The following is an 11,295-nucleotide window of genomic DNA, read 5'->3' as shown; positions in this document are numbered from 1 at the left end:
TTAACCAAACAAAAGGAAACGAAAGGAAAAAAAATGTAATTCTCAAATTATTTTCATTAGTCTTGTTGACCCAAAATACTCTAGAAGAAGTTTCCAACATTTGTTACTAGAACTTTTCTTTAGTATATTACTAAACTACTCTCCAATCTCTCTTAGTCCATTTTTCAAAACTTCTCTCACTGAAACGTTCTTCTGACAGAACAATAAAACATGGTCCACAGTTTATTCTTCATAAAATCCTACTACCAGTTTATTCATTGTTTATTTCCTGTTATTACAATGTATTATACTACTACTAATATAAAATTATTATTAAACATTAAACATTATTATTGTTATTATTATTATTATTATTATTATTATTATTAAACATTTGATTTAAAGAAACAAATACTGTTCTTGTTCGTCTTTTAAGGTGTAGTGCTGCATAATATATAAAGTATATGATTTAAAAACTAGAATGTAGCAGACATAGTGGTAGACATGGTTGAAGACACCGATACAATCATAATGTTAAAGATTCTATAATCACATGAATCTATTTACAAATAGCGAATAATATAATCAGTAGTATTTTAAATACTGACGTAAATTGTCCTACATGTAGCTTTTAACGATAAGAAGTGTTTTCTTTTAATGTACATTTTGCTAAATAAAAATGTGGGCATGTGCCAAGGAAGCAGGCCCCTTGAAACAAAGTTGATTGTTGAATATATTATAAAATCTTGATTTTCTTTAATTATAGGGCATTTTTCTTTCAATTACTCCAAAAAAAGGTTTTTGTTGAGACCAAAATTTAAATTTTGTTTTAAGATTTTCAATTGTCTTTTCTATTTTTTCTTTTATAATTTTTTATTAATTATCTCTCTTTTTTATTTTTTACAGTTTTTCAAATGTAAGTTGACGTATGTCACTGATCGTTTCCCTGGAAGACTGATTTCTACATCCAATTTTTAAAATAAGTTCACATGTTGCTAAAGCCGCTGCATTTTCAAAATATCAGTGTCCTCAATGGTAGCTATGGTTCTAAATATGATTATTATTATATTTTTTTAATTCTATTGAACAAATCTCCTATGGCCTTATACTGTTTGACTGACAGAGCTGTCCGTTCATGCACAACATCTGTACTGTCTTGTGTGTATTGTATTGTTATTTCTTCACAGTTTTATTGATAATAAACACAACCATTGCAGATTATTTCAGTGGGAGGTGTTTTAACGTATTAATTCATTTTTTTATACAGATTAAAAGGCTACAATAACAGCCTGGGGGGGGGGGGATGAGTCCATGTCCAAGAAACTGTTCAATCCACAGTTTGCTTCCGTTTAGTGTGTTATTGCTTGCAACAATAACTCATTAGCAGTCTCTCTGTCTTTAAAACACAGTGCCACATTATTAATAAACAAACACAACAGACATTCTGGTTGAGAAAGTGGGGAAACTATAGAAAAGTTGAGCTAAACATAAGAAAATGTTTATGAAAATCTTTTACATGGTAAACACATAATGTAGGCAGTACCTAAAACCTTGGAAACTATATTTTGTGATAGGCCCTGTACAAACAAAAAACAAACTTTTTTTTTTCCAAAGCATAATATCCATATAAAGAGGGTAAAGGGGCAGGAAGAGTTTGTGCAAACGGCTGTGAGCTGCTTGTTTTCTTTTGTCCTCTGAAAACCTTTTGTGTTTTAGCCAAGTTCAACATGAGACCCTGTTTTCTCGTCATCGGTGAACAGCGGGATTTTCAAATCATTTCCAGATTTCCCAGTGCATGCAGTATTTCGAAGACTTGTGAAATTTATTTATAATAATTTTTAGTTATCATATTTTTAAATACTTGGAAGCTATCATAAATACTGAAAATAACTGTCTTATTTTTTATATAACACTACTCTTGTTTTGTACTGACACCAGTACATGACACCTCTACAATATAGGTTTAATCATTTGTCAAGATCTTCTTTATGAGTTCAGAGTTATGCTATAATATAAGTAATATACTTTATATTGTGTTTAACATATCTAATGATGTCTCTTTGCACAAAGTGCACACTTGAATGTGGCATCAGACAACTTATTTATTGCTGCATCATCTTCTCTTCCTTCTTTTTTCCACTATGTGGTCTGCTGTGCTTCATTATGGTGTTCCCATTAGTAAGTAGAAGGTGAGGGCTACTATGAGCAGTAAGCAGAGGGGAGAGTTGAAGGTCTGGTAGGCCGTAGAAGGCATGAAGATGTCCTCGTACTTATAGATGCTGATCATGTGGTCACTGACAGGCGGATTGTCGATGTCATGCCTCGTGATGGAACCTGTTGGAAAAGGGAAGACGATGTAAGATGAGATGACAGATTAAAAAAACAAAAGCATAAAAACAGTTGACTTGATGCTAAAGCTTGATCAATCACCTTGTATGGCAGGTCCCCATGCAAACAGGTAATACCATGACAGGTGTAAGTCCACAAGTGTTTCCTCTCTGGGGACATATAACGGTCGTTTAAAACGGCAGGTCACCCGGTTGTTCTCAAAAATGCCCTCTTCGTCTCTTGCAGGGTTCCTTTTTATTTCCTTGGCCCACTGGCCGACATTGTAGAAGTGATGAATCCGTACACGTCCGTTATCGTCATGGACACAGCCCATGACATCGTCTCCTCCCTGAGGAAATAGGACGGATTGAAAAGCTTTATTCCAAATTTCTATATTCATCTGTTGACAAAAGGTTGAATTCTGATACAAAATATAAATAAAGTTATTGGGACTGATATTATTATTGCTCATGCTTGTGCAATAAGCCCCAATGGGTCGTTAGAATGCACAAGTGTTAGTTTTCTTTTTTTTTCTTGTAGGAATAGGCAATATAAAGAAACGAGATGCGGGGTACACCCTTGACAGGTCGACAGCCAAATACAGGGCTGACACATGAAGACAGAAAACCATTCAAGCTCCCATTCACACCTATGAATCTATAACCTAACCTGCATGTTTTTGGACTGTGGCCGGAAACAGAGAACATAAAGAAAACCAACGCCAACATAGGAAAACATGCTAACTCTACACAGTAGAAAAGCTGGAGGGTTAAAACCCAGAACGGTGCTGACCACCGTGATAATCAGACATTTAACTTTTGATTAACAGCCCAGCCTTCATGGGAGTCACAACATGTATGATGTTTGTACATGCTAATTGGGATGCAAGTTCAACAAACCAGCAAACAATGCTGAAAAAATTATAACATTGAATAAAATGTTTTTGTGTCGATTATATTAATTATATGGAAATGTGTGTCAACACATTAAACCAATGATTCTCAAACCTTTTAGTTTGTGACCCCCTAAAATGAAACAATGTTTTCTTACGAACCTCATCATGGGCTTTAAAATCCTACTGTTGGTTTATAAAGCACTGAATGGTGTAGGGCCAAAATACATCTCTGATCTGCTGCTACCTTATGAACCATCCCGACCCCTTAGGTCGTCTGGGACCGGTCTACTTTCTGTTCCCAGAGTCAGAACTAAACATGGAGAAGCAGCGTTCAGTTTTTCTGCTCCACATATCTGGAACAAAGTCCCAGAAAGCTGCAGGTCTGCTGAGACCCTCAGCTCCTTTAAATCAAGATTTAAGACTTTTCTGTTTGCTGCTGCCTTTAATTGAAGCAGATTCAAGGATATTAATCAATTTCCTGCATTTCTGCATTTTACTATTGTATTTTATTTCTTACACTGCTTTTTAGTGTTTAATGACTGTTTTTAATGTTTCAATGAATGTTCTTAATTGTTTTTAAATCTCCTTTTCTTTTGCCTTATGTTTTGATGCTTTTAATGGTTTTATGTGAAGCACTTTGAATTGCCTTGTTGTTGAAATGTGCTATACAAATAAACTTGCTTTGCCTTGCCTTGCCTTGGGTGATGGCTTCAATATTAACCCGAATTGTGACGAGTTAAACCAAAGACTGACCTTTCCTTCTCAGATTGTTACATTTAAACAAGTGACCTCAAAGAGTTCATAATATTTCACGTGAAAATGGCAGGGGAAAAAAAGAGAGGAAAGTAAACATAATTTTGTGTAACCTGCCTCTAAACATCTTGTATGCGCTCATATTTAACTTGGCTGCCTTTAAAATAATTTCATTAAAAGTATTACCATACTATATATAAAGGTTTTTACATTCATGCCAAACAAATTTAAAGAAAATTATGTAAACAATGAGCAATTGCATTTGGTATAAAAGCCTTCAAAGTACATTTTTGTGTAGTTAATCATTTGGTTTTCATAATTTGTGCTATAAAATAACACATACTGTGTGTGTCTGCCCTGAACAGTGTCAACAGTCAGTGTCAACAGTCAGAGTTGTTGTTGTGCAGCTGCTCACCATTTTCTTGTCAGAGGAGAAACCTACAGCCACCCAGCCATCTGTGTCTGAGCTCATCTCATACTCCACATCTGTCCCGATGCGGCGATAACTCAGAAAGTAGTCACACGATTCTGCATCACACCCTGGCTTTCCATATCTGTACATGGACAAATAAATACGTTCACTGTGAGGCCCTACTGACAAATAGAGTTCATTAGAGAAGGTGTGATATTCACAATATTCACAAGATTTTGATAATGTAACTAGGGCACTTTTTAAGGTTATTTCACTGAGGTTTCAGAGAATAAATACAGAGATGAGAAGTACATGTTTAGCTCCAGCTTCAGAAAGTCAAGCGACAGCATCTAGGATAAAGCAGCCTCTGGGAATTCATCTGCACCAGAGCTCTGTTCAGAAAGGGGGAGCTGGCAAAAGATGTATTCTTCTCTAACCTTATGCAGCCTTTGGTTACTCCACAGTCGGTGACTTTGATCTTGGCAAAGGGATCCACTGGTGGGGCGGTGGGGAATGGATAACCTGCAAAATGCAAAATCAGCACTTTGTTGGTTCCACACAAAAACAATTGATGATTGATTCAAGGCAGTCAAATGGCCAACTAGGGGGAGGCCATCTGCACTGGGGGGGGGGGGGGGGGGGGTTGGGCAGCTACCACCAGGGAGCTGGCCTGGGTGCTGAAAGGCCTTACACGGTGCAGGTTGGATGCAAGACAAAATTAGCAGCACGTGATCAGTTTCTGTTTACAGTTTTTGTTTAATTTTCTGTTAAGCTTGTATGATAGAAGTTTGTCTATTGCGCATGCCATGTAAACCAAATCCACCAACTGTGAATGGTAGTACAATGCATTAGAGCCTTACCGTCATCGGACAGATATCTGGACTCCAGGAACTCGGAGGCGAAGGTGCTGTAGGAGTCCTTGTGAGGCTCCTGATGCCCCGGCTCTCCGTGCTCCCCGTGGCCGGCCCGGAGTGCTCCCTCATCGGTGGGGCTCGGCGCGACCCCCAACCATCCGCTCTGGATCAACAGCACCAACAGCTTCACTAGCCTCCACACGAAAATCATGGCCAAATGATGTCAACAAAGAAGCGATAAAAACGACTAAACCAACTTGAAATCAAATCGGATCCTCATTATTGTTTGAATTTCGGTATGTTCGCAGGTACCCATCGCAGCGTCACCAAAATCATCCCCGCATCCCAATTGCCTGTTTCGCTGTTTATTCGCAGGTTAGTGGGGGGATTCAGCGCCGATGACCGTGTGATTAAGAAGCTAATCCAATCCTAAATTACCCATTATTGTAATCGTACCACCTAATTCAGCTACACGGCCGTAATCCTCTTTGAAATCCGAATCTAGATGCCTAGCAGTGCTCATTCATCTTCGGATATTTTTCAGTCGGAGTATTGGCCGGATGAATGGTTTCGCCCGGCCTCCCTCTCTTCTCCCTCCTCAGTCAATCACAGTAACATCCAATGAGGAGGCGCTACGTACTATTATCAGAATCAATCAATTGGGGATTAGGCCAGTGATAGAGAGGGTATTTCACACACAATCTTATATCATATATACATGTACTGCTCAAAAAGCCGTGCCACAGATGAGCAAAGAGCAGGAATAGGCTTATATGAAGAAAAAAAAAAGACAAATTGGTTGGAAATAAAATAATTTACATGGTTAGAATGTTAGTCCCCCTATGCGTAATAATAATACTAATAATAATACATTTTATTTATCGAGCGCTTTTTATAGTACTCAAAGACACTTCACATTAAAATCATCATATATAAAAGCTATACACTATAAAAAAAACACATAAAACACACAATAATGGTCACACATTAAAAGCAGTTTTGAAAAGGTGGGTTTTGATTTGGGATTTGAATATGGAAAGTTCAGTGCAGTCTCGGATGCGTTTGGGGAGAGAGTTCCAGAGGGAGGGGGCAGATACGGAGAAGGCTCTGTCACCCCATGTCCGGTGCTTGGTCCTGGTTGGAAGGGACAAGAGGTTGGCATCAGAGGAGCGGAGCCGACGGGATGGAGTGTGGTGGTGGAGCAGGTCGGTGAGGTAGGAGGGGGCGTAGACTCTTAAGACCCACAAAAAAGTCTATAGATAACTTGTTTATCTATGAAGATGTTTCATAGTCATAGTCAGTTGTTTGTGCAATTACATTTCCTATAGATTTCATCTACTAAATTGGCCTACTGTTTTAAGTCTGCCATTCAGGAGAAATCCTTTATATACCTATATAAAAGTAGCTTTGAATAAAAATATAATTTGCTTAAAAATCCTGTAATCAGCCTATACAATGCCCACCATGAATTAATTGCTAATTGCTTTTTTTAAATTATCTTCATTTCCTGCTGCATTATCTTGGATGAAAAAAAAACCTGGCACATATCCCGGACTGATATTATGTGTATTTACAGATCCAAATGAAGAGCGGCCTTGTATGCACTGTGAATGCGTTGTTTCTTTAATATTGTGCAGCTCAACTTTAATTTGAGTATTTAGCTCCCTGTGTGTCTCATTCCGACTGCTGAGGGAACACTGCCTCTAGGTCACCCTGTAGGTGTACCCACAGTACTGGTTGCATATACAACTAAACAAGACATCAAAAAACATCTAACCATTCTCACTCACATCCTCGAACTGTAACTCCATCCTGTCTTTTTCAGTGGCTGTACACAGTCCTGCCACTTGATGGTGATATAAAGCCACAGTTTGAACATCATGTTCAGGTCGGCTTGGGGAGTCTCTTCTAAGGCTACACCCATCTGTTTCACGATTCACTTTCCAACTGATGCAGAGCAACATCTTGGTAAAACCTTGGACTGTCGTAAGTTACAAATAGATGTCTCATCAACTTTCCTATTTTACCTTCAGTGAAGGACAAATGACAAGCAAACTTTTACATACATAGTTGAAAGGACTTCAGTCACTCCAGTGCTCTTGTGTCTTGCTGCTGCTGATAGCCTAATAAATTATGAGTGTACTACTGAATCCATAATTCAGAAATACTGAAGAAATCTAGAGAATAAGTAGCATCTAATGATAGATCGTACTGTGCCCCTTGCAGAAATAAATATTACAGAATTACACATGCCTCTTATTCATGAGGACACATAACGGTGACAGTGAAATTTATATTTTTACACTTGCTCAGTGTCCAGTCATCATCATTGTTGGAGAAATTTATCATACCGTTCTCTTAGTTAACTTGTATTGCTTAAAAACCTGCAGAAATGCAGACGAGGCCAACCAGACTAATTTAAATGATCTCATGTCAAAGGTATTTTAGCATTTCTTTCTTTCTGTAGTGTTATCCTTATGTCACCACTTAAAGGTATTTTAGTATTTCTGACTTGCAGTAGTGTCATCCTGATCTCACCACCTAACCCTCTTCCCACCAAAAGGCTGGAATCTGGCCTTGGTGGGTGCATCGGCAGACAGAGGAGGACGACATCTGCCAAGGGGGGGTGAAGGGAGAGGAGAGATAATGTGTATATATACTCTGTTTTGTCTATTCATTGTTGTTAGACCTCCGAACCATCCGTGGGGAAAGATCTTTATCCATTCAGCTGAATTATTACAAACTGTCTGTTCATTAAATATGTTTTTTATATTTAAGAGTTTTCTCATCTCAGTTATTTGTCACAGGGAGGTTAAAAAGATTTTTTTCCACCACAAATTGGCGACGAGGATGGGATCGGACGAGTAATCAGGACTCTGTTAGACGACAGAAGCACAAATAATAGTTGATTCCTCCCTGAAGATGAGAGGCTGTCGTCAGACGGGGTTTGAGATTGCCGCTCCGATCCTGGAACCGGAAAAAGAATCCCACCCGGTGAGAGATTATTTTGTGATGGAACAGACACTTTGAGGGTAAACTTTATTCTCGCGCTTGAGGTTGCTGGACATTAGTGTCCTGGTATTAACTTGCAGGTTTTAAAGAGTATTTGGTGTATCCTTTCAAGTTGATTGATTGGACCAGATTGTGCTTAGAATTCTGTTGACAGTTTACCAGAGAAGAAGTTGGCGCCGTTAAAAGCCGGTATTCTCACACATTACGGTGTCGGACAGACGTGTCCTAGTGAACTTGTAGGTTTTAAAGAAGATTTGGTGTATCCTTTCAAGTTGATTGATTGGACCAGATTGTTTTTTAAGATACGAGAATCAACAGTAACTAGAGAAAGAGGGTAAGAGTCAGAGTAAGTCTCAGCCTGAGCAGCCTGGTGCCAAAGTCTTACCTCCAATAATAAAATACATGTGGGACAAAGATAATCAGACGGCCTAACAATTGGAAGAATGTATAAAATTGGGGTTCCCTGGAAAAGGCAACTTTAGCCTACGACAAAAATGTGATCAACTCAAACTGTGTCTGGAGCAGAGGAAAAGGCGAAGCAGAAACAGATGAAGTAATGTCCAAGAGGTAAAGAAAGAAACAGATGTATTTGAATAAGACACATACAACTGATAGAAAAGGAAAATATACTGCTGAACTTTGTTTTTGTTTTGAATTTGTTTTACATGGTCGAGTGGATCCTGATCTGGTCTCCGCAACGCCGCTGCTGCTGCTCCCCAGGCACAAACAACATGACAGCCAACACCCACCACTCAACACTCCGAGGATGAAGAAGACAAACGAGACTCACAACTACTGGTTCGTCCATGAACACTCGTGACAACATAACTTTGGATTATCTGAAACGCAAGACAAAGAGGACATTACAACAGAGAAAGAAGACGTGAAGAAGAAGCCATGACTCATGTGGAGAGGTCAAAGAGCAAATTCACAGAATTCAAGAGAACTTTTACCTCCTGGGTGCGTTATCATAAAATATCTGCGGCATTCACACCAGCCGTAATCAACCTGCAGTGTGTTATATGCTTAAAACTGGCCATATAACCATGCAGTGACAGCCCTGACTGAACTTTGTAAAGAATGCTTTACATCATCCATGAGCCTGGAAAACATCACACCAAAGAGAGTTGTGTGGTATGGAAGACTGCAAACATACTGCAACATGCTGAACACGCTGTGGAGCAGTACAACGACAAGCAAAGACTTTGTCAGCGCAAACCAGAGGATGCCCAGCTGACAATGGAATCAGGCCATGACAGGCGAGGAGGAAAGGACAGAGACAACAAGAGAAGATTTTTTTCCACCACAATCATAATTTAAAATTTCCTCAATACTTAATGTGTCATGAGTCAGTCTATTTAATTGTCACTCTCAGAACAGTGAAAGTTTAACAGAACATCTCAAAGAAATTTAAATTGGCATCAGTATCATAATCTATTATAATCATAGCAAGATGCTTGTAAATAAATGTCCGTAAATACGTAATATTTAATTGGTTTTGTAAACAATCATATTTAATGTAGCATCACACAACTTTATTCACAAATAAAGCATGGACTGCTGGTTTTTGCTTAAATTAATACAAATGACCTCTAATGATTGTATGTATAACATAAGTTACTTTAATTGTGTGTTAGCAGGGACAGCAGGTGATGGAGAAACGAATGAGGCTGTGAAACTTTGCTGTTAATGTCTATATCCTGTAGGTGATGCTGGTGTTACACAATCTGAAAGACGCTAAAAGTGTAAATAGACAACAATGACTGTCAGAGGGATTAAAGGCTGACTGACATCGACAATCACACTCACACTCACACACACACACACACACACACACACACACACACACACACACACATTCAGACACACAATATAAATGTTTTTTAAACATCCAAAATTCATGAACACCCACAACAAGTTAAACCTATGGCATGTTATCACATTTTTACTTTACTTGAGTTTCCATCGTTGTAGCATGTCTGTGTGCATGTGTGTGTTTCATGTGTGCATCCACTCCTGCATGTCAAACATGTTTGTTTTTTAATGTATCATACTTGCGTGTTTGTACATACAAGAATATGTGACCATTAACCCTTCCTCTCTTCACACCGTCTCCCTCTCTGCAGAAACAAATCAACCTGATCAATCGCTCCTCTTGTTCTCGATCCGCCCAATTATCCTTCGTTTATCCTCCTATTATTTCCACTTCTAACACCTGACCCCCTCTCTTTCCCCCTCTCTCGTTCTCGCTGCTCTCTCTCTCTCTCTCACTCACTCTCTCTTCTTCCAATTACAATTCTATGAAGGGGGCAATGCTTGCTGGGTAATGAGGGACTCTGGGCACAGCAATCTTATCTTAATAGCCTTAAAGGGCCACTCTTGAACAAATACACTCACTATGTCTCTCTCTCTCTCTCTCTCTCTCACACACACACACACACACACACCTGACCGGGCACATCATGCCACAGAGAGAGATGGAGTGACAGAAAGAGAGAGTGAGCAAGGTACCTGAAGAAGTAGGAGATAGTGAAAGAGAGAATGAGACAAGAGAGAAGGGGATGGTAGGAGAGAAGCGATGAGGAGAGGGTGAGGCAAACAGGGTGAGGAAAGAGAGGTGGGAGGGGGGTCTTGTAAATGTCAGCGGTGTGTCTCCTGGGCCAGAGAGACGAGTTAGTGACAGGAGAACAATGGCCACTGGATCCATTCAGAAACACAGCTGTTATGAGTGCATGCCTGGATCTGTCTTCTGCTTAGCCATCAACCGGCAATTGTAAAGGCAGAACTAGACACATACACGCACATAAACACAGACTAATAAAAAATGCATAGCTGGCACACTTCCAGCCACCCACAATTGTATGTCCAGACGCACAAGGTAAGCCCTGGACGTAAAGGAGGACCATCAGCGATGTGGATGGTTTAGTCAGGGCTGTCAGTCAATAACAGCCCCTGTAGACTGTAAAGACTCGTCCATCCAACAAACATCCTGCATAGTCATATGTAATCTGCCACTGCTTCCTCTCTTCCCTCTGTCACTTTAAAGGATAAAGCAACAAATC

General features: G+C 39.3%; 1 protein-coding gene across 1 annotated transcript; it reads right to left on the bottom strand.

Annotated features, from left to right (window-relative positions):
* Positions 1-65: 65 nt before the first annotated feature.
* On the bottom strand, positions 66-5,799 carry LOC137890942 (DOMON domain-containing protein FRRS1L). The gene is made up of 5 exons (XM_068735313.1): positions 5,228-5,799; positions 4,805-4,889; positions 4,371-4,509; positions 2,410-2,656; positions 66-2,313 (listed from the first exon to the last, which is right to left on the bottom strand). Exons 1-5 carry the CDS (start codon positions 5,430-5,432, stop codon positions 2,141-2,143), a joined length of 849 nt encoding a protein of 282 aa, XP_068591414.1. The 5' UTR covers positions 5,433-5,799; the 3' UTR covers positions 66-2,140.
* Positions 5,800-11,295: the final 5,496 nt, after the last annotated feature.

This window comes from Cebidichthys violaceus, unplaced genomic scaffold (assembly GCF_023349555.1).
Source record: "Cebidichthys violaceus isolate CVI_PGR_0920_01 unplaced genomic scaffold, fCebVio1.0.p SCAF_7, whole genome shotgun sequence".
In the NCBI taxonomy this organism is placed as follows: Eukaryota; Metazoa; Chordata; class Actinopteri; order Perciformes; family Stichaeidae; genus Cebidichthys; species Cebidichthys violaceus.
The sequence above is the reverse complement of the archived record's forward strand: the minus strand, read 5'-3'. Positions and strand labels throughout refer to the sequence as shown.

Excerpts from the sequence above, each read along its gene's own strand:
- LOC137890942 (XM_068735313.1), bottom strand. The coding sequence starts at position 5,432 with ATGATTTTCGTGTGGAGGCTAGTGAAGCTGTTGGTGCTGTTGATCCAG. Across the intron at positions 4,890-5,227 it reads CAGATATCTGTCCGATGACG|GTTATCCATTCCCCACCGCC; the intron begins GTAAGGCTCTAA and ends TGCATTTTGCAG. Across the intron at positions 2,314-2,409 it reads ATGGGGACCTGCCATACAAG|GTTCCATCACGAGGCATGAC; the intron begins GTGATTGATCAA and ends CTTTTCCAACAG.